Below are 23,042 nucleotides of genomic sequence, written 5' to 3'. Positions count from 1 at the left end.
TTATACATATATAAATAGGGATAAACTATTTTGCAATTGTGAGATAAATCTCATGAAAGCGATTGCAAGATACATACCATTTTTGTGACTAAAGTCGGCAACAAGCAAACTTTAGCTGCACTGCAGTGTGAATTTATCACACCCCCAGTGCTCTGCAATGTAACCTGACTGCATCCAGGCGCATGCTATAAACTGCATCTATTGCCATGAAAATCAGATTAGAGAAACATAAGACAGTATATGCACACAGAACTTATGGCATTTAGAGGTCATTCCATGTTTTTAAACAGATCAACAGCAGTTTTGAAAAGTAGGCAGGCATAGGGTGACATGCAGGGTGGGCTAGAAGCTACTCCCCTTCATGTCGGCCATGAATCCCGTGCAAAAACAGGGATAATCGTTTACAGAACATATACGTGATTTAGGCTTAGCCTTCACCATCTGTGATCAACAACTTCTTGCACTCAGCAGGGGGTTACACTCATATGACTAGCGGGATAAAAATGTATAGAAAAAAAAGGTCTACAGACTTGTCAAGATTGTTTTTAACCAACCATGTAATGTCTTGCATTGCAAAAGTTAAAATTGCTTAGATAGTGTAACTTAATAGTTTAATTATGGTGCTCTAAAATGTTAAAAATACTATGTGTGATGCAATAAGGGCCAAAAGAATGGAGGAGCAAAAAAAACAAACAAAAAAATACACTTTCCCTTCTGCCATTTAATAAATTAGTGTTCTTCAGGATTTATACACAGAATAGTAAAGGGAAAGTGTTTTACACAACAAAGTATGTTAGTGAAAGATGCAGGCATAACATGGGTATGGGGGAATATGTGTCCATTGGTCCGCTTCTATATATACATACCAGAGCTGTAGCTGTCAGTAGATGACTGGGATATGGAGCGTGATAAGGAACGGCGACCAATCTTCGTGGGCCGCTTGTTAAACTCCCTCTTCTGGTCTGCAAACTGGATCTGCTGCGATAAACACAAAAAGCGACTGAAACAAGGGAAATAAAAAAACAACAACAGAGCAAAACAGAACTGATTATAAAATGACAATAATATTTAATTATAATATATGCAAATACAATATCAGTGACTGGTTACATCACAAGTAGATGATACAGGAATGTAGCCATTAATAAACAAAAACCTGCAGCAGTTCAATATCGTGCAACACCATTTTGGAAGTCTGGGAACATCACTACCGTATAAAGACATGCAAGTGGACTGGAAAATGTAACCACAAATATTTATTTATAGCAATATTACAGTAGCATGTACAAACAGGTATTGTCTTAACATATATACTATATAGCTTATGTTACAAAGAACACAGAAAAAACATCAATTATAGCATTTGATGATCTTCAGCAACCAGCAGAATAACTGCAGTGTATGAGTTCATGGCCAGTAGTATCACCAGCCAGGGCAATAAACCAGCTCTAGGCTATAAAATACATTTTATGGCAGAAGCAGAACCTTCACTCCAGGAGCTGTGGTAATATGCCAACATAATGAAATGGAAAAAGCCGCACAGCTACATATTAAACAAAATGACAACTAGTAGCCAGACAGGTAAAAAGAAAAACCTCCAGGTAATTTACACTACACTGATGCAGTTCAAGTACATATAAGAATGAGGAGTAACATGAAGAAAAGGTGTCTAAACTATTTACACTGTTTAAAAAGTCAATGGGTTGTTTGGACCAATGCGCCAGGTTCATAACAAGTTTTAGCTTTTCAATTAAAACCGCAGCATTAAAGTTTATTACCTACAATTCATTTCACCTTATGTTTGAAATATCTTAAAACCAGGCAGATTCTTTACGGGAACGGTTGTTCAACACTGCCCTCACCTGAGATTTCTCCTCCACATCTCCATTAATATTGTATTTCTTTTTGTTATTCAGCATGCCAAGAGCCCACCAAGTACCTGACATCTTTGGGTATGACCTGGGCATAGTCAAGTCATGTTTTATACCCAAGGATCCTGCCAGCTCTGGTTTCATCCTGCCTAATATGTTAGTTTAGAGAAATTTGACCTCCCAACTTAATGACATTCCAGAATTCCTTGTTACATCGCTTAGTTTAATAGCCAATTACACCAACTTATATTGACCTCTAAACTCTTAACTGCGGTTCCTAGCAAAGCCTAAACGCCAATGCTTCATTCTTATGTAAGATGCACTAATTTACTAGTCCATTAGATTCATTTTTAATGTGTTAAGCCTGGAGCTAGTCAAGCTTTATAAATTGCCATCCACACCCTGGTCTACAGCAGGAGTTTACCGATTACCAAGCCATCAATTAACGATTAAATTACAGCAAATAATACAGTTCATGCAGCATATAGCTTATTTAGTTGAATGTAATAGACCTGTTAGTTTGGAAAAAGGCTAGTCATGTGAACTAGGAACAGACAAGTCAATGTTTCAAATGACCCCAGATTCTTTAAAATTGTATTTATTATATAACAGACAAATTAAACAGTTTTTTCCTGTACGATGGCTGTGTATGAGGGAACAGCTGCTTTAGGGATACACATGCCTGGTGGAATAAATCAGCCATGATCAGGTTTTCTTTTAAGTTATATATTTTAATTAATAAGCGTACAAATGTGTACCCACTATGTTGCCCCTTACGCGCTCCAGTGGGGACTATTATATATGAGTGATACATGGATATTGGGCACTGACTAATTTTAATATATGGTGCTGCGCTGATTATGCCAACAAGGAGAAATGCTGATTTAACATCCCTTAAAAAGGACACTATGCAAACAAGTTGATGCTGGCACATATATACAACATTGTTGCAAAGATAAGGGAAAGTTTTTTGAGACTTTAGTATGTTAACCAGACGTGCATTACCGAGCGAAATATATAATGTGTTTACTCTTAACAATAACACTTTCTCTTGCTCTCAACACATTTATGGGTTCAGTACTGCGCTGCCTAATGTGGAAAGGAAAATCCCCAAAGAGGGCTGTAGGCAAAATCACTAATTGTGTGAAAGGACCAACTACTGAAGCAGAGAACAGCAATGCTTTAGGGTCCCATGCCGACAAGATACATACATACACCTGCCAATTGAAAAGTTGCTCTGAAACACAAAGAAAAAAAAAAGGGTCACTAAACTTCTGCATGAGCCATTTGCTCGGGCAATCATAAGGTGTATTAGGGGCTTGCAGAGGGAATTTATAAAACAAAACAAAAAAAACAAAACATCAAAACTTTTCAAGAATGAAGACTGTATTGCATATAGGCAGCTCGCAGGGTCTGATGGGCGTGTTAATTTTTAAATTATTTTCCTCTGGAGGCTCGCTAAGCTGTGGGAGACCTCCCATAGCTTGTGCGAGCGGCCAGGAGGCCATCGCAATTATCGCGACCATCGGCCTTGCGACAAGACCCTGTGGTAGGGTATCAGCTACCGCAAGGCCGAGCGGACTTCCTGCTCTAATAAAGCAGGAAGTCCACTACTGACATCAGTAATGATGTCAGTAGGGCCTCCCACAAACACCAGGCGTTCCTAAGGGAATGCCTGCGTTTGTGCAGCCACCCCCCTCCCCGCCAACAAAACAGGGCGAGCTGTCACTCACCATCGACAGCCGCCCCGTCTTGTACCGAGCCTCGCAGCGACTGAAGTTGTCGCTCGGCGGGGCTCGTGCATGCTGGACGCAGCGCATGCGCAGGGGGGAAAACATCGAGCCGCTTGCGAGCGGCTCTGAATCAGGCCCATAGTTTCAGGACTGGAAAAATACTCTGCTCATTACATTACACATAAAATAAGTATCAACTATAGCAATCTAGACTAAAAGTGCCACACATGATATCAGCACTTATATCAGCCCAAAATAAATCAAGCCCAAGAATGATGCAAGAAAATAGGAACACTACCTGACAGAAGGTGAAATCACCTGCATACTGAACTACAAGACTAGTGTGATTGGAGGCTCAGCCTGGATCTGTCCAGCAGGCCAGCCATGTGATTAATTAGGAAACCGATCATGATACTTCAGCCTCTATTTCCAGCTTAAAACATACTGTAGTATGAGTCAACATAGTGACTAAAGTAATGATACTTGTGTGATTACACTGCAAAATTCACTGGCATAGTACATTAGTTTTGCCATCTGCTTACTGAATACTGGCCAGAGACTGCGAAGTTCGGCCATAACATGACCGCTGTGAATTATAAAATATTCTGCACAGCACTGGGTAATAAGATTGGTGATAGATAGATAGATAGATATATATATATATATATATATATATATCAGTCTCTCTGAATCAAACCACTATCAAATGTATTGTACAAGAGCAAAGCAGGTTTGCAGATTAATCCCATAGATGCACGCGAGATCACTGGTTGGCTGTGTGATGTTTATCTACCTGGTTCAGACCTGTTCGCCAAGATGCGTTCGCACGCAGCCAGCCGATTGTTTGCATTCTGTGCACGCATCGCACTGCACGTGCGGGAACCAGCGCAAGCATTCGGGAAGCGTACTCTCGCTGCGCATAGACTGCCCAGCAGAGTGAGTGACAGAAGCAGTTTGTGGGTGGATACATGGGCTGGCCGCTAGAAACGGGGGAGTGGAGGTGCGAACGCAGGCGTGCCTGAGCTCCTAAACACCGTTTTAGAGGCATGCATAATTAAGAGGCAGCGTCATAGCACACATCACTTGGCTGAACATTACACTGAAGCGCTCGTAGTGCTTGAGGCAGGGTATGGTCAACCTCAAGTGCTGCGATCGCATCCTGAAGGTATTCGATGTTACAGATGGTTGCACTTCCTGGACATGACGTGCGCAAGTGGGAGTCTTAAGAAAGGCTGGTGGGCGTCTGCATACACAATGCAGTTGCACACTATGACACAGTGGGCATGCTAATGCCATGCCGTGCGATCGCCTGCCTTGCCGAATTTGCATATGCATCTAGCGAGCGGGTCTGAATCAGGTCCTGTGTACCATCCCAATGAGTCAATGATCAGGCCTGAGCCTTTTGGCACAATGGCTTCAGAGTGAGGCCTACAGAGAAGCCATACAATATACCTGGTGGTAAAACCCACAATACTTTATTATATTTGTAATGTTATCAAAATGTAAAAGCAGTAACATCTAGGCAACAAAAAGGGTCAAGTATTGGAAAAATAGGGAATTATGACCTTATTCAGACACAAACCATCAATCTAATGCATGCGGTGTAGTTTAGTAGTGTCAGCTGGGTGTAGTATTTGAATTACGTACCTATGGTCCAGGTCATATTTGTAATCCTGGGGTGTACCGTTTACACTAACATAGTAGATGCATGAAAAGTGGATCTCATCACAGGCAATATAGATGTAATATATCAACCAATTGGAACCTGAGTTTTCCAGTATTTAGAAGTGAATATAAATGGTCAAAGATTACAAAAACTTTATAGACCCCATTGTAATTTCATATAGAATATCTTTAAATACATTATTCTTTACAGTGTTTAACATTCCACTGAGATTGCATTCACAAAAGTGCTAATCTACTTATGGCAAAGTCTAAAGCTGGGAACACACATAACTATGGCCCTCATTCAGAGGTGGGCGCTAGGACGCGATCGATCGTATCATAAAAGAGCGAGAAAATGCAAATCAAGCGCAAAATCGCAGCGCACATCGTAGGCGAGGAAACTCCCATCACAATGAAAACACACCTCCTGAGTCTCGTAAAGGGGTGAGCGAGGACTACAGTCGCAGAAATTTGTCGGTTGCTGGCGCCAAGCTATGTGACCATCGTTGTTTTTTGGCAGAGTCAAGTTTCCACATCTGCACTTTCGATGGTTCTTTTGCTTATTTCGATGCGGATGCAAGCAGCGTGCAATCGCTTTGGGTTTTTTTGTCTATTCTTCTAATGTCAATTTTGCATGTGTTTTTTGATGTTTGGTTTAAGAAATCTGGCTACGGGCTTTATTATTTAACAAAACAAAGCATGCTGGGATGTGCAGTACCACAAACCTAAAAAAATATACAAAAAAAAAAACACATCTACAAAAACATGTATTTAGCATTTGAACCAAAAAAGGGAATTATGATTATTAAATGTATTTTAAATGGTTTTGCAAACAAATGTAATATAAATATCACATACCGAGACCAACCAAATGTAATGTCCTTTTAAAAAGAAAAAAAAGCCAATTTTCGCAACCACTTTGCTAATATACATTGCAATGACAAACACCTGTTACTTTGTTAATTGACTCCAGACATCGGCAGAGGCAGAAACCATCGCCTGCAGTCGCAGTGCTTGAGGTAGACCCTGGGCTCACTCAAGCACTACGAAAAGTAGCATCTTAAAGGCTGCGGTATGACGTGTGCGATGACCCACTCAGTAATTTATGCATGCCTTGAAATCCTTCTTTTTACGACAGACACGCCTGCGTTCGCTGCGCCACGCCCCCGTTCACATGCACCTTCCAGTTACCACTCACAAACGGAACTGTCAATCAGAGCGACGACCAAGTAGTGACTGACGACAGACTCCATATAGCTCGCAAGAACTGGCTTGCGCACGCGCAGTGCCGATTACACGCATGCGCACATGACAAAAAAAAAACCGCTCGTTGCGATCGATCGTGCCCTAGCGACAGCCTCTGAAAGAGGTCCTATGTGTGTACAGAGCGCTGCGACGGACGTTATATCAAGCGGCTGGTACATATTACATGATCCGATGCCCGGCCGCCAAATATGTCGAGTACCGGCTCCACTCACAAGCATGGGGTCCATTCATCACACTGACAGATCGAGCAGCATGTACTGCGGATCTGTCGATGAGATCAACTACCCAGCTGGAGCGCGCAAGGGGCAACATAGTGGGTACAAATTTACAGATGTGCACAATATGTCTGCCCGATTCACCAGATCAGGTGACAGTCTGCGTACCCACCTTTAGGGTCACTTCTCTATAGCTGATCTAACTGGTCCTTTCTGCAGCTTTAAACACTACTACTTCTCATGCTTAACTTCAACTTGCCCTTTCTACACTCTCTCCAATCCCTTTACCACCAAAATACAGGCTCCGACACAGGATCTGGAACACACTTCCAAACCAGGTCAGGCCCAGGACAGACTCCCTATGCACCGCAGCGCCAACCTGTATACAATGGAACACTTCTGTTGGCGCTTAGAGATGACATCTCCAAGTACCGGGAAATCAGTGTCTCCCCATGCTGTAAACGGGGCCCAGGTCGTCTGACCCAGGTTACCCGTTTACACTGCCCCTTAATCTGGATCCTTTCAGTGTCCAACCCCGGTCGCTACCCGGGATGGATTCCTGGGTCACTGGACCCATGTTATTTTTAGGGGACCTTTTCCACTGAGCCGCAACCCGGGTAGACCCGGCAATAACCAGGGTTATTGCAGCAGTCTCTATACACGTATGTCTCAACACTACCTAAAACTCAACATGTCAAAAACATAGCATATCTTCCCACATCCCTCATAGTAGTTACTACCACCACAATTCTTAGTTCCTCGATCCCAAATGCCTGTGTGTCACACTTGGCTCTGCTCTGTATTTTATTCCTCACATCCAGTCTCTCTCCCAGTCATTTCAAGTCAATCTCAAATATTGCCAGATTACACCATTATTTTTACCCAAGGAGGAACAAAAACTAATCTACTCACTGCTCCATATCCACACCACCACTCTGTAAATTCCTACACTGGCTCCATGTGTCCTCCAGAACCCAATTCAAATTATACACCTACAAAGCCATCGGCACCACCCCTACATACATCTAAAATCTCAGGTCTCAAAAGCTCTGTCCTACTAGATCTACCACTCCCATCTATAAGATCTTTGGTGTGCCACAACCCACTTATGGTATTCCTTACCATGCCTGATCAGACACTACAAACAGCTCTCAATCTTTACATGGTCACGAAAAATCAATTTTTTTGTAGTAAATTTCCACCTATGCTACTCGCATTGATAGAACCTTGCAACAGTCCAAATATCCACTATACATCACACTCTATACTCTTGCTTCTGTTTTTGGTTTCTCCTTTAGGATTGTGAGCAGGGCCCTCTCAACACTTTGTTTTCATGTCTGCATTTGTACATTACTGCTTTAATCATGTTATGTTGTCCCTACTGTGCAGTGCTGTGGAGTACTGAGATTAGAGAGAGGAAAGGTCTACAAACATATGCTTACACTCTGTAATAGAAAACAAAATTCCTTAATATGTCCTAGCGAAGATCAAACAATAAGAAAAGGTATTTTAACCATAAACAGTCCGATTACATTATAACTCCCAGCCAAGCCTTGGAAGTATGGTGGGAATGTAGAGTAATAAATCAGAAAGTGTTCCTCATGGATTAGTCTCCAGGCAACATAATCTTCATTTATTCTCCTCTATTTCCAGGATATTTATCCTGGAGCTTTATTCCACATGAAAATGTGAAGCGGATACAAGCAAATACATTGCACCTGCTGGCAGCATCTCTTATTTAAATAGTGGAATATCAAAACTGCATTATGATTTACTAAATGTTTTTCAAAGTGAAAATGATTCAGGTTGTAAACCACAATTTTGCAGTGGACAGACTTGGTGTGAAGAGACATGCCCTATTTCATGGGCGTTTCTGTCCTCCCTGAGCTCCCCTTAGGAGGGGACATGAATTCACTTTGGAGGAGGAGATTTGAGAAAATGGAACAGGGGTCACAAAAGGAACCTGTTAGAGGTGCCTGTGTTTGAGCTCTGTGACAAATGTACAACAGCCAGCAACATCTAAGTTGGCGTTAACCATTGATTCAAAGTTTGCATCATCCCAGAGCTCTACCGTTCTACTAAGGTCCAAAGACATACCAGTATGTTAATTGTAAACCACGCTTGTTAAGAGACAGATCATGAGATCACAACTGATATAAATGAAATAACGGCTATGTGTGTACCCAACCTAATGAATAAGACAGAGATCATATAGTAATCTGAAATAAGATAGACTTATGATCTGAAAAACAAATTGTACTACGATCAAAATGTGTTACGAAATTGAGCAGGAAACATTAGCTATATTCTTTCCAAACTACCGCTACTTAGATAGTGAGAAGCTACACATTTAAAGTATCAAGGTACATTGGCAACAATACCATGATTACCAATGGAATAAACCTTGCTGACAAAACAAACAGAAGATAAAACGATCACACAGAATTATTGGAGAATAAAATAGGATTACCATACAGGAGGACAATAGATTTTAAAATCTTTTTTCACATCGTTTGTACCTATAATCACTACTAGAAAAATGAAACAGCAAAATATTGTTAAGGGGGTATCCACTAGACGATAAAGATAAAATCATTCGATAATCGTTTGAAAATTTGGTCTTTTAGACATCCATCATTGTTCAAACATGCTGGTCAGCCTGACGATATAGTCAGGTTCAGCATGTTTGCAGATGATTGATTGTGCCTGCACTGAACGACATATCGTTCAGTGTGGGCACCCTGCAGTGTAGTGAACGACTGAACGATATCGTTATCGATCAGTCTTTTCACTGTCGGGTAGTGGATACCCTCCTTTAAAATAAAGACCAAATAAAAGTTACATTTTAAATTTATCATACATTCACCACTATGGAGGGGAAATCAATTAGAGGTGAAGCGTTCGCCTGTCCGACTTTTCGCTTCATTCGCGAATTCATTCCGTGCTCATCCCCGCTTTTTGCCTAATTCAATTGCAAAACAGGCGAAAACGGAAATAGGCGAATGCGGAACAGGCGAAAAGTACTGAAAGAATTGAGGAAATCAGAAAAAGACACATTAACATAGGGAATCAATATAGAGGTATACTAATAGCCCTAATAAGACTATTTTGGGTATTTAAGTTGTCTAAATTGCTTGCTATTAGCGTCTTTGTAAAAGTGGTGAAAAATGGCATAAAGCTGTATTTTTTGGTGAACATAAGTAGTCCTGTTAAATTTGGGGTACTAGAAAATGGGTGCTAGCATATTTTTAATGTCTCTAAAGTGAACTTTTAAAAACATGAAAAATCCACCTGCTGCATGCACCTGCAATCCCAAAAACACCTGACCCATACTTGGGGACCACCGAGAAATCTATTTCGCTACTTTTTGTGTTTATCCCCCCACTTTTTACATTTTCACCCCAAAAATTACATATCTTTTTTGGGGTGTTCTTGTTTTTTTTTTTGCAGATTTGTCCTTTGGGGGGCTGTCCCAGGGGTTCTGAGTCATTTCCCCACGTTCGCACCCCAATATAAAAATTTTGCATTTCTTTTCACCTGCTATTGATTGGAGGATCTTTTTTGGAGAATTGTTTCCGCTTAACCGAAATTGTCCAGGAATTGAATTTGGCAAAATTTTGCCAAAAAAACAGGCGAAAATGGCTTTTCATCTCTAATTGAATATGGCTCTATGTTCCATTTGAAAAAGGATATGATTATACTGTATAATACTGTACTGTACTGTATAGTGCACTGAGTAAGGAAACCCCTACGGTTTCTTTTTATAATTAAAAATATGATTTAGATAGTGGGTATCGGTAGCACTCCCCACATTTTTTTGAGACGGGGATTGGAATCTGGAAATAGATATTGAATGACAATTCAAGAATTTCTCCAAATACTCCTAGATGATCACTCAGATATTTTGTGATTATTACATCAAGATAGAGTGATAACATATTGGTGCGTTATAATTTTCTCTCTTTTGCTCTATAAGAGAGACACGTGTCTGAATAAAATTCTGACTGTACGGAGCTGTGTAATATGGCTGCACAGTATGTGCAAAATTTGGGAATGTTAAGTTTAGGAGTAAAAGCACTTGGCTTAATAAGAAAACAAGGTAGAATTAGTCCTGTGCCCGGCCCAAGAGAGTTTCTACAAAGTACCGATCACACAGAGCAATCAGCCCCTGCACTGACAGTCATTAAAGTTATAGAGATTGAATAACTTCTGTAACAGGCATAAGAGACTATCAATCACAAAAACCTGGAAGAGGCATTGTACAGATTACTACGTTACTTACTACATGACGGGGCAAAGAAATGTAGAATTTCACAGCCAGCTTACATGTGCAATTATTGACAGCAATAGAAATGACCAACAAGTGTTAGAAGATTAGAGTAATGTTGAAGCCTACATAGCTTTGGGATTTGGCAAGCCCTAACTTACTAGTACATGGGTAATTTGCACTCAGAAGTCCCACTGATAAAAGGCAGTATTATCAGAACAATACTATCTTTGAATAAAGGTTTGTGTAAAAAAATAGATGCAACTTTAGTTAAACCAATTTGGTGATGGAAGAAAAAAGCTGAATGAGGACCATGGTGGTCACACGTGATATTACTATTCTACATAGGATTGCAGGGGGCAATGATTGGACTGATAATCAGCTATATGATACTACTGCTGGACATATGTGAATCAGCCCCCATATGTATAGGCACACTGCCCACCTTTCTGACCAGTTAGAAGTCAAGCTGAAGAACACTATGACATGCGCTGCAATCTGAATATGTGGCTGGGAAGATTCCAAATCGTGACCATAGGGCATATTTATTAAAGTGGTGGATTTACAGAACATGGATTTTTACAGATATTACCTGCCACATTTTAAAAGGGCAATAATCGTAAACGCAAAATCGGGCTGGTGTTATTGCCTTATTAAATCTGGCAGAAAAAATCTGTAAAAAACGAGGGTTTTGTGGGTGTGTTTGTACTTCAATATGTCCATCATCTTCTTTGGGCTCATACCCACAGGCATTATGTTAAGTTTAAAACAAATAAGCAAGTCAAACTTTTCATTGGAGGTCACGGTAGGCTTCCCTTATGCGTTTACATGTAGGAAACATGTGTATGGAGAAGCATTAGGAGAAAACACACTAAACTAGTAAAAAATGTGAAATTAGGTGATCGTTAAATATAAAGGGTTCTTGCTAAACTTCTATTATGTGTTAACACTAGTAAAAAAAACACATGCCATTTATACCAGTGGGTGTGATGCCTTTATAACTCCTCTGCAGATGGATTATATAGTAAAAGGGACAGGCATTTGAAGCTATGGATGAAGTGTCAGGCTTGAAGAAAGAATCACCATAGAGAAATGTAATATGTGGAATTGAATATTTGTATAATGGTAGTTAGACCACAGACAGTCTTCACGAGGATCAGTATACTAAAGATTTCAGAGGAGCTTTTCTAATGGGGAGAGAATAGTACTTTTTAAAATTAATACAAGTGTCTGTTAAACAAAGTATATTTCAGACATCTGTGGCTTTGGTCCTTTAACCATTTAACTGGCAGCGTCGCGTGTGTTTCAGCTGGTAACGTGGCGCACATGCGAACGCGCTGCCACACTGCTTCCCCAGTTTGTCGGAGATCCGTTCTGCACTTGTCCTCCGACTCCCTGGAAGTGATGCAGCGGTCTGTGACCTCACTACCAGAATTGCGCCCCAGAATTCCATGTGAACGGCACTCCGGGGCGCATGTGTCGGAGATTGCAGTGCGAGGAGATGAACTTAGTTCCCCTGCAAGAACTTGCTTCAGCAGGAAGGACTGATCATCAGTACCCCTGACACACGCTCCGTTACACTCTGCATATGGGGGGGGCTGAACAGGACCAGGGGGGAGGGATCTAATCAGTGAGGGGCACTAAATAAAGAGTAATATGACTCTGGAGGGGAGGGGAAAATAGTAAGAAAAAAAAAATTATACTGGTCATAGAGGAGGCAAAGAAAAAAAGGTCTTTTTAACAGGGCGCAGTTTGATTTAGAAAACAGGGATTTTCTTACCATTAATGGGGTGTGGGGGGATATTAGGATTTAGGACACCTGGGAAGGGGGTGTCTATTGCCTATAGAGAGTGGCTAGTTATTTTATAATGGGGGCCTATGGACCCGTAGGGATGGGGAGGGGTTGCAAAACACCCCCTAGATATATTTTTAAATAAAATATTTACATATATTAAAAATAATTTTTAAACTTTACTCAGTAATAAAAAAAACATTTCTGTGCGGTTTTCTGGGAATTAAATCGTCCGTTAAGAGCAGAACCCACATTTGCAGGCAAAGTAAATTGCAAGATTCTATCCCAAGGTTAAGGACACACTACACCTTGTCTTTTCAAAGTACATTGTGATAACGTGATCAAAATAAAGATTAAGTAGCTCAATAGTACAGTACATTCATTTTACACCTTTTCTACAGCAGAAACAGAATGACTGGCAGTTTTAAACACTAAACTTACTGGAAACCTGGTCTAAGAGGGTCTATGCACTAATAATCGACGTACTGCAGTGATTATCTAACTCACAGGGGATATTTTAATTTTTAATGAAGATCCCTGCTATGTACCAAGTGATACTCACAGGGACTGCGATTGCGGTAACCACTGTCCCTGTGAGTTATATCCCTGTTATTTAGGAGCAGTCTTTCGCAGAAGTGAAAGACTTCCCCGGGGGCATCTGACACTGCGCATGCGCACAGCGTCTGCTTCGGGGACTGGACGGGGATCAAAAGTTCTCTCTCCTGCTCTACTGGAGCCCCTATAAGCTGACAGTAGTTTACACCATCTGAACAAGGTGTAAACTACCGGGGTTAAACACATAGGGGTCAGATCGGAGTCCCCTTTGATAATAATAGGGACTGCGATCAGCAGCGCTAATTAGCACCTTGCCAGAGATTTCTGTTAAATCTCCTGCATTGTGCTTTTAGTACATAGGTTCACTGCATAAAATTATGCAGAAACTGTAGTTTCTGCATAATTTCTGTAAAAAACGGCTTGATACATAGACCCTTTAATTTCTAGATTACTAGAATTTTTACCGCCCACCATATGAAATATGTATCCAAGTTACCATAAACAAAATATTTTTTGGGAGAAAATAAAGGGTGCCTCAACCCTAACTGCTTGTGACTTTGCCCACTATTTGCATCCAGACGAAATAACATTAACGTTTCTACATAAAAATTCTGATTCTATATATATATATATAACAATGAAACTACATTACAAATAATGCTCAGCTCACTTACTTTAGAGCCAAGCGACACAAATTTGTCTCAGCTGTTCTCTTGGGACATAAAACCTTCTCCTTTATAGAAGGTTTTATCAATCAGAAAGGTTAGTTAGTAGGTAGGGTTGTATCCTTACCATCCAGTCTGGCATGTTAAAGGCAGTGGTATCCTGTGTGCTTTCGGTCCTCTCCATGATTTCACCTGAGAAAATTGCAGCTGTTCCACAAAGTGCCCGGGCAGAGTATGAGAAAAGCTCTGCGTTTTGCACTTCCAAACCAGTACCAGCCACTTGAAGAGCTTAAGTGAGACCCAGCCTCCCTCCTGCTCTCAAACTCTGCACAAAACACTACTATTCAAGGGCTTGCAGAGCTAATGTAACACTGTAATAGGATGCTTTCAATGACATAGGAAGTTAGTCAAGCCACTCCTTCCATTAAATACTATCTCACATTCCCCCCTTATTGGTGGTATCTGCCCTTTGTAAAGTCAATACTCTAAAACAATGACTCATTCAAATCTCAGGCTACAAATGTCAATAGTTGCAATGAAGGTTAAGAGAGAAGCTAGCAGAGGTAACTTATAGCATTACACACCTGCCCCTCCTACTCTCCTGTAATTTTCCTTGAAAAGATTTCAGTCATAAGCAAACAGCTATAGTAAACTTTGCTAATTGCCTAAGATATATGCTAGAGGTAAATGGACTTGAAGATAGCTGGTAGAAGAAAAGTGCCGCACAAACACAATAGGACACACAGCGACTAGAGATCAGTCAGTACAGCAAGCTGCAAAGTGGTCCCAGCCAGGTGTAATACTAATCATATAACAGACTAGGATTTATCCTCTGCTGCACTACACACAATAACTGGTTAGCTTATAGTGGCTACACTTTCTAGGAAAGTTCAAGTTTTACCTTTCATTTGTAGGACTATAATGTATTAACCCAAACACAGTATATTTTCAAATAAGCTACCACCTTATGTTTTAAAAATGTTTTGCGGGGGATATAGATCAATAAAAAGGTCTTTGCTATTCTGTGATTGTTAAGCCACTTACATTTGTTAGAGCGCGGGGTGGCATGACAAATTCCAAACGGCTTTGACACTTTTATAGTACAGTGTAACAATCACATGTAAATTACAACTACTGCTCCCATCAGATGCTGTTTTAGTGATTGCCTCAGCACAGTTTTGAAAATTTATACTGGGTAAATTACAACTACTGCTATACTAAGAGCAATTTATCTAAAGGAAGTTAGGAATGTATTGTGAATCTTTGTTGGCCTCCCCCCTTCTCACAAATTGTTTATCTTAGACTTTATTGCATCCCAATTTAGTGTGTGTTAGAGCTTTCGGGGTGGGGTCCCAATCAGTGAGCACAGAGACACATGTTTGTAACTTTAGATATTACTGCTCCCACAGGCTGCATAGCCGGTGGCTGCCATAGTCTGTGTTAAGATTCAAAGTGTTCTGATTATAAGTGTAAATACAATTTGATAACTAAGTCGGAGTTACGCTGGAGATAAACTGGAGGAAAACTGAGGGAAAAGAAACTCAAAACCAGAACAATTTCTGAACAACAAGAAGCATCTTATTTATGTGAATGAACAAAATCAACATCTTCTGCTGTATCCAGGCAACTACTTACTGCACTCACTGCTTGGACACTGCAAGTGCTCCCCTGTCTGTGTACTGCTCTGACACTGCAAGTGCTCCCCTGTCTGTGTACTGCTCTGACACTGCAAGTGCTCCCCTGTCTGTGTACTGCTCTGACACTGCAAGTGCTCCCCTGTCTGTGTACTGCTCTTGTTGATTGATCTTTGTTGATCAGAACACTTCAGACTGGATCAGCTCGGGTACATTGTAATTTTGTCCTCATTCATTTTGTATTGCCTTTTCCAATTGTGTCACATCTATCCACTTTAATCATTTGTTTAAAAACTAATTCCTGCACCCACTACTCACATACCTCTCCTTTATATATCACTTTTGGAGCTGTGCTCATACATTAGCAGCACTGTTCTTTACATGTATTTTTGAACATTTAACAACTTTAATCAACACTGACTCTATATCTCACAGCCTCCACTCCAGTTTACATCTCAATTATTACCTTGTCCACAGCATGAACACCCTTACTTCACACAACCCCCATATTCTATGTCCACATAATCCTCTACTTTATCCATCCCTCTCTTCCCCCTCCTGTTTCCTCCACTTGCTGTTCTTCCTTTTTTTCTCTCATCAGTCTGCTTCCAACCCTCTGCTTCTTTCCCCCACCTCTCCTATACCTCCACTCTCAACCACCTCCCTCCATGGTCTTGTTACCCCACTACTAAGCCCCATTCCCTCCTCGTTCTGTCTGTCACCTCCAGGGCTGCCAAGAGAAATTCTGGGCCCGGGTACTGCAACATCCTGTGGGACCACATCATGTATGGCTGCACCCATTTGTGAGTGGGTCTAGCATGTGAGATGCACCCACTCACAGGAGCATGGCATAGCACCCAGCAGCTGGAACTAAAGTAGTCACTACTGTATTAGGATGGCGGGACAGTCCCATAATAGCTGCATTTCTTGTCAGGCTGTATATAGATGCTAAAATGTAACACACAAATTAAAGTGCTTCTACTTTACTTTGTACATCTCATGTAAATAACACAAACAATCTATTTTCTATCATAGAGATAGATGTATGAATGACTTAATTTTTACATAACATCAGGTCGTCTTATACACACACATTCCGCAGCACATATCCTAACCCACTGCTCCATGCTCCTTCTTCACTATCTACCCCTCTGTGTCGCCCCTGTCTGTCTGCCCTTCCCCTTTAGAATGTAAGCTCTCACGAGCAGGGCCCTCATCCTCACGTGTTTCTCCTCCCCCTACTTATAGTATCATTTACTCCTAACTCCCCACAACGGCACCTAACACCTGGTTGCTCATGTCCTGCTGCTTGTGTTTTGCAGCTGAGTTTATAACCTTGTCCTTGTCCTGCTTTGTTTTGTATTACTATTAACTGTTTTTCTTGTGTGCTCATTTATGTACTGTGTAAGGCGCTGCGGAACCTTTGTGGCGCCATATAAATAAAGGATAATAATAATAATAATAACAATCACCGGTATCAGTCTGGTTAACACAGGAAGAGGTCGTTCAGTGTTTGTCTTGATTTAAATGGCAAGTGTAAATTTCTAAAGGTGAATACACACAACGATTTTGTAACCAACGATTATCTGTCAGATTTTCCCTTGAAAAATGAACTATTTTTTGAACGATTCTTTCAACAATGGACAAAAATGTTGTTTCCATTAATAAAAATCGTTCAGTTGGTCAGTCAGAATGAACAACAAACGTGAAAGCACATGAACGAAAATCGTTCATCGTTTTACCTCAGAAACTGAACAATTTTTACAACGATTGAACGATAACGTTGTTATCGTTAAAAAAATAGTTACGTGTGTATGCACCTTAATTTGTGCGTTTGGATGAGAGGGGAGAGCGAGATCCAGTAATATCAATTACTTTTGATATACAGTAGGTGGTTTACCAGTAGTCAGTCAGTCCATGCTGCATAGAGGGTTTAGGGTGGTACATAACTATGCAGACATCGCCTTTTATACCTCATGCAAAATTACCTTTAGAATGGGAAAAAAAATTTAAAAAATAAATACATTACTGCACAGAAAATCCGTGGGTTTTATTATTTTTTTAAGAATGAAATTAGGGAAAAAAAAAAATATATACAGGAAAATAGTTTTTTCCTTTACATATTCAATATCTACATATTGGACTGAATTGTAGAGTATAAAGGAAGTAAACTTCCTATGCACATTACTGAAGGATGAATAGTTCATTTAAAAAGACAGTGACACATGTTAAACAATGATTATTCACAAAATGTTAGCTCTGGCACCTATACAAACCACACAATCCATTTTGTTCACACATTAAAACATTGTAATATAACACATCATTAATTGGTGTAATATACAACTGAAACCTATAATCCCTACAAAGGTTTTACCGTATTATCCAGGCATTCTAGTGACATCTAGCCAGATGTACTAACTCACACACTTGTGGAAAATCACTGCTTTAAGTATACACTTCCAGCATAGAGTAAGACAAGGTCAACACTGAAAGATTAAGTGCATCACTAATAACTTGTTCCTAAAAAGAATTTGATCATTACAGGCTAAACTGAATGTGCTATTCAGCGCATAAAATGGATTGGTCTTATTCATCCTAAAATGTCTTCCTCTATTTGCAAAACCTTGGACCAAGGGCGACTGTCCCCTTGCTCCGGAAGGATGAGACTGACTGCTGCTTAACAGGTGGGCAAAAGGACTGGCCATTAGGCTTAGCAGATCTTCCTAATGTTTAAAATTAGTTTCCACCTCCCGTGGCTTCAGCAACTTTATCTAGTTCTGGACCAAACTAGAACATTCCCTCAAAAAGGTAAGCTTTCTAAAAATGTCCATGTCTGAATTCACATTGCATGATTTTAACCATATTATGTGTCTAGTCACAACAGCTAGCACAGAAGAAAGCTTCAAAGTAGTATCCAAAGCGACCTCTCAAAAATAGTCTGCTCTGCAATGGATAGAAACTGAGACTTAAGGTGGGAACACACCAGGCAAATCTTGTTGCCGTCGCGCCGACAGAGCGCCCAATCAGGTAAGCTATACACACTTACCGATCGGCCACTCGACGGCGCTGACATCACAAATTGGCAGGCATTTGAATATGCCCGCCCAGCTGAGAGGTCAATCACCAGCGGTCCCTGCAGCATGTGTAGGGGCGGACGGCTGACTGCCCAAACACACCAAGATGCGCATAAATATTGGCCATCTACTGTGCTGCAGATGTCTGAACGACGTAGTTCATAGACATACTGGGGGTACACACCCGCTGACCCATACTCAATATATCGGCCGATATATCACTTAGTGTGTACCCAGCTTTAGAGCTGCCTGACTGGATCCCCTCCAACAATAGAACAGACCCATTCCCAATTGTGACTGCAGCAACATAAATATATTTCAATATGCTTTCATACTTCGGGTAAAAGCCTTCTTTAGGAGCTGTACTTAGATAAACAAGCTGTAGAAACATCCACTCTTGGTTCTCTGTAAGCTATTTCACTATCTGGAATAGGATACATAGGAGGAAACCTGTATGGAATCTAACATTCCTCATCAGGATTAAGCCAAGGTTCAGCTATTGTGGAGATAAGAGATCTTTTCTTATGCTGGGTACACACTGAGATATATCACTCATTCTATAGACTAGCGATATCACAAGTGCATCGGCAGGTATGTACACCCAATATATCTGAACAACGTTGTTCACAGACCTATCAGGTCAGCCCAGCAGCACAGCCGAAGCCAATATATCTGTGCATCTGGTGGTGTGTACAAGTGACCCACCTGTATACTTGCTGCAGGGACAGCTCACCTTGACTAGCAAATTTAAATGCCCGCCCAGACACAATGAACGGCTGACTGGTAAGAGTGTATAGCTTACCAATCAGCCGCTCTGACGTGAAACCAAAGGCCCCAGAGCTCTCTAGAAGAAAAAAGCACTCCGGTACATCTAAGATGAACCTAGTTGAGTATCAGCAAGTTTGTTACTCTGACTAGCCACAAAATTAGACAACTCCTCTTACATAACAGAAGTTTTGGAAAGAGTGAAAGATCTAGCCCAAGCTGGTTCCTCCACAAAGCTAGCGGGGCCCTCAGTAACCAGTACCAGATCACGGGTATCCTCACAGGCAGCACAGAGAGCATGCGCGTACCTCAGCTAGGTAATTTAGTCTGACAACGTGAACCAAAAAATTGCAAACTATTTTCCCCACCTTTAGGTTCGGCCTTGGAAGTTCTCCCTTTTTCAGTCATTTTAACAAAACTATTAACAAGGATAAAAATAGCAGAATGCACAGTATTATACTGAAAGGGTTAGGGATAGCCTTCATACTTACCCTATCATGATCTTCATATGCCGGCCTCAGTATTTCATCCACCGGGCTGACGTCTGCTGGTATAACATACCAAAACATGGAAAAGTCAGATATCCAAAATACCCCTGGACCCAAGCATTGTGCATATGAGAGACTCAACCTGTAGATTGGTAATAAATATATCTACCTTTTACATAGCGCACACATATTCCGCAGCACTTTTACAGAGAATATCTTACCATTCATCCCTGCCCCTAGTGGAGCTTACAAACTTTATTCCCTGCCACATGCTCACACACACTTGCATACTAGGGTTATTTTGTGTTAGGAGCCAATTAACCTACCAGTATATTTTTGGAGTGTGGGAGGAAACCGGAGTACCCGAAGGAAACCCATGCAAGTACAGGGAGAATATACAAACTCCCCACAGTTAGGGCCGAAGTGGAAATTGAACCCATGACCTCAGTGCTGTGAGGCAGTAATGCTAACCATTACACTGTCTGTGCTGCCTATCTGCTTATCTATCTGCATATACTAACCTAGTGCGGACCTACTCCTTCAGCACTGAATTTAAAAATTAGGAAGGCGTTGGACGAGGGAGCTTATATACCTTAAAAAAAAAAAAAAAAAAAAAAGAAGGAGCATGTATACCTTAACGTTAACCTATTAAGTGGTGGTTCCCAAATGCGGTTCTCAAGACACACTAACAGTCCAAGTTTTAAGGATATGCATGCTTTACTTCATTAGTACCTCAGTCAATTTGATTTAACCACCTGTGGTCAACCCTCAATCATGGATCTCTCCAAAACCTAAACTGTTGGGGTACCAACCCTCACTACATCCCGTGGTCTAGAGCAGGCCTGGCCAACCTGTGGCTCTCCAGCAATTGTGAAACTACAAGTCCCAGCATACCCAACCAATGATCAGCTGGTAAAGCATGGCCAGGCCTGGTCTAGAGTGTCCCCTGATGGAGGACGAAGAAATTTAGAAAGAAAAGCAAACATAATGAGGGAGATGGCGAGGCGTCTTTCTCTACTGCTTTTACATATCTATCATGTTATCTTGTCCCTTATTGTAATTGTTTATGTATGAAGGAGCTATTCGGCTCATTTTTCTTGCTATACTGATTCCATGTATTAGTATCATAATTGTCTCTTCCTTTCGTGATATCTTTTTGTATAATTGTTCACTGTGTTGTCTACTTATGTGATATGATGCTTTAATAAAACTTAAAGAAAAAAGAAAAAAACATTATCTTGAGAAAACTCATGTTTGCTAGAAGACACTGCTGCCAGTCTTCTTGCTGGGTGTGGCATCCCTTTGAGGAGTTTATAAAACTTAGCCAATCACAGCAAACACCAGCCTGACTATTCTATGCAATCACTAGGATCTGAATGGACGCCAGGGAATCCAGTCCTGGAGCAAGCACCATAGCAGTGGTGGGATCCAATGTCCCAGTCCACTGTACTTAAAGGGTAATATATGCCAGCGTGCGCAGACAGCAGGCAGTATGCCCGTAGCTCAGCAGGCCAGGGAGATTTAACCACTGTTTTACGCAGTGTCTCGATAACATTGTATGGTTATTGCCGAAGCATTGCACCTGTACAATCAGCATTGTAAAAACAATGCACAAAGCACTGCATTCATTTTATCCTCCCAGGTTATTAAGCCTCTGGAGAATGGACAGTTATCAGTGCTGGCTGGACTTTGAACTGCAGTGGTCAATAACATTAGACCCCTAATAGTATTTTCACAGAAGTGTGTTTTTTTTTGAATTTCATGTACACATTGGTGTAGATTCAATCCAGCGCAATGATGAATAACCCTGGGAAGGAGTTCTGGAGTTATTCAATTGACCGCGCTGTTAAGTCCGATTAGAACCACTTAAATCTGAGAATGCCGGTTAATGTGCCTTAAGCTGGGTGTTCAGTCACGCTAACCTGCACTCTCCGATTAAAGTGCTGGCCGCAATGCGGTTAGGGCTGCGCTAAGCCCAAAAACAGCATCGCGGCCGGCACTTAAGTCGGATTTCTGCTCACACCCTCAGGAGTGTGCAAGCAGAAATCCTGTAGTTGGACTTAACAGCTCTGTGAACTGAATAGCTTTGGGAACTCCTTCCGGGGGCTATTCATCATTGCGCTGAATTGAATTGCCCCCATTATGGAGTATTGCTGAAACACTTCTATGTATTTGAGCACTGTTTTCCTTAAACTATTTTTAGTATTATAGAGTTCTTTACATTCTGTTTCCTGAAAAATCCTGATTTTATTGAAGATTTCACCAATAGATGCAAATTAGATAAATAATCACTTTGCTAAATCAATAGACCAATGCTACCAACAAAAGGACTGTCACATCACCTACTGGATTGTATTTTAATTCCCATATTTAGGCTGGTCGAACAAGTATATTTGCTCCAGTACAGTGGTTCCCAAACTCTCTAGGCCACAAGTTTTGTATTTAACAATTTAGCTAAAATGATGAAATCACGTCAATTGCGCTTACTTGTCATCCGTAGGGTCAGTTATGTGGTGGTGGAAAGGGTTGCGCTTCTTTTTGTCTACAGAGTTTATGATTGGTAGCCGCCAATACTGGCTTTGCCCAACACATTAACCATAAATATTTTGATTTGGTCCTGGATCAGCAGCCTGTGGCAACTCTGCAAGTGTCCTGAGGCACCTCAGGGTGCCACGGCACACAGTTTGGGAACCACTGCTCTAGTAAAATAAAACTCGATTAATACAAGACGAGTCATCGGCATAAAACTTGCATACACTGCTGCAAATCACGCACCCGCGAAATGAGATTCAATTAGAAATACCACATCGCCTATTTTTTTTTTTTTTACAGACTATGGCAGAAGTGCATGAAAAAAGTGGTGACATCAAACTGAACCCCCCAAAAAGTGACTACTAAAATAGCAGGACAGTACAAAAGGCTGCGAGTTCCCATAAGCAAAGTATTGGCAATGCTTAAAAAGGTGTCAAATGTTAGAAAGGATAACTAGCAAGTTTTTTTATGTTTTTAGAAAATTACAGCATGTGTTTTATGTGATTTTTCTGTGTTT

The 23,042-nt window shown here is 40.9% G+C and overlaps 1 protein-coding gene across 4 annotated transcripts in view; it reads right to left on the bottom strand.

The window, feature by feature from the left end:
- The window catches only part of AHCYL2 (adenosylhomocysteinase like 2), a 151,804-nt gene that overhangs the window by 41,121 nt on the left and 87,641 nt on the right, over positions 1 to 23,042 (bottom strand). For 2 of the 4 annotated variants that reach the window (XM_088468670.1, XM_088468672.1), the window contains exon 2: positions 867 to 978. In XM_088468670.1, coding sequence (XP_088324796.1) covers positions 867 to 978 — 112 coding nt within the window. Of the gene's footprint in view, positions 1 to 866; positions 979 to 14,156; positions 14,376 to 23,042 lie in introns of those variants that run through there. The other 2 variants (XM_088468673.1, XM_088468671.1) reach the window with 2 other exon arrangements.

The sequence above is a fragment of the Taudactylus pleione genome, unplaced genomic scaffold, assembly GCF_031769625.1.
Source record: "Taudactylus pleione unplaced genomic scaffold, aTauple2 ptg000086l, whole genome shotgun sequence".
NCBI classification, from domain to species: Eukaryota; Metazoa; Chordata; class Amphibia; order Anura; family Myobatrachidae; genus Taudactylus; species Taudactylus pleione.
The sequence above is the reverse complement of the archived record's forward strand: the minus strand, read 5'-3'. Positions and strand labels throughout refer to the sequence as shown.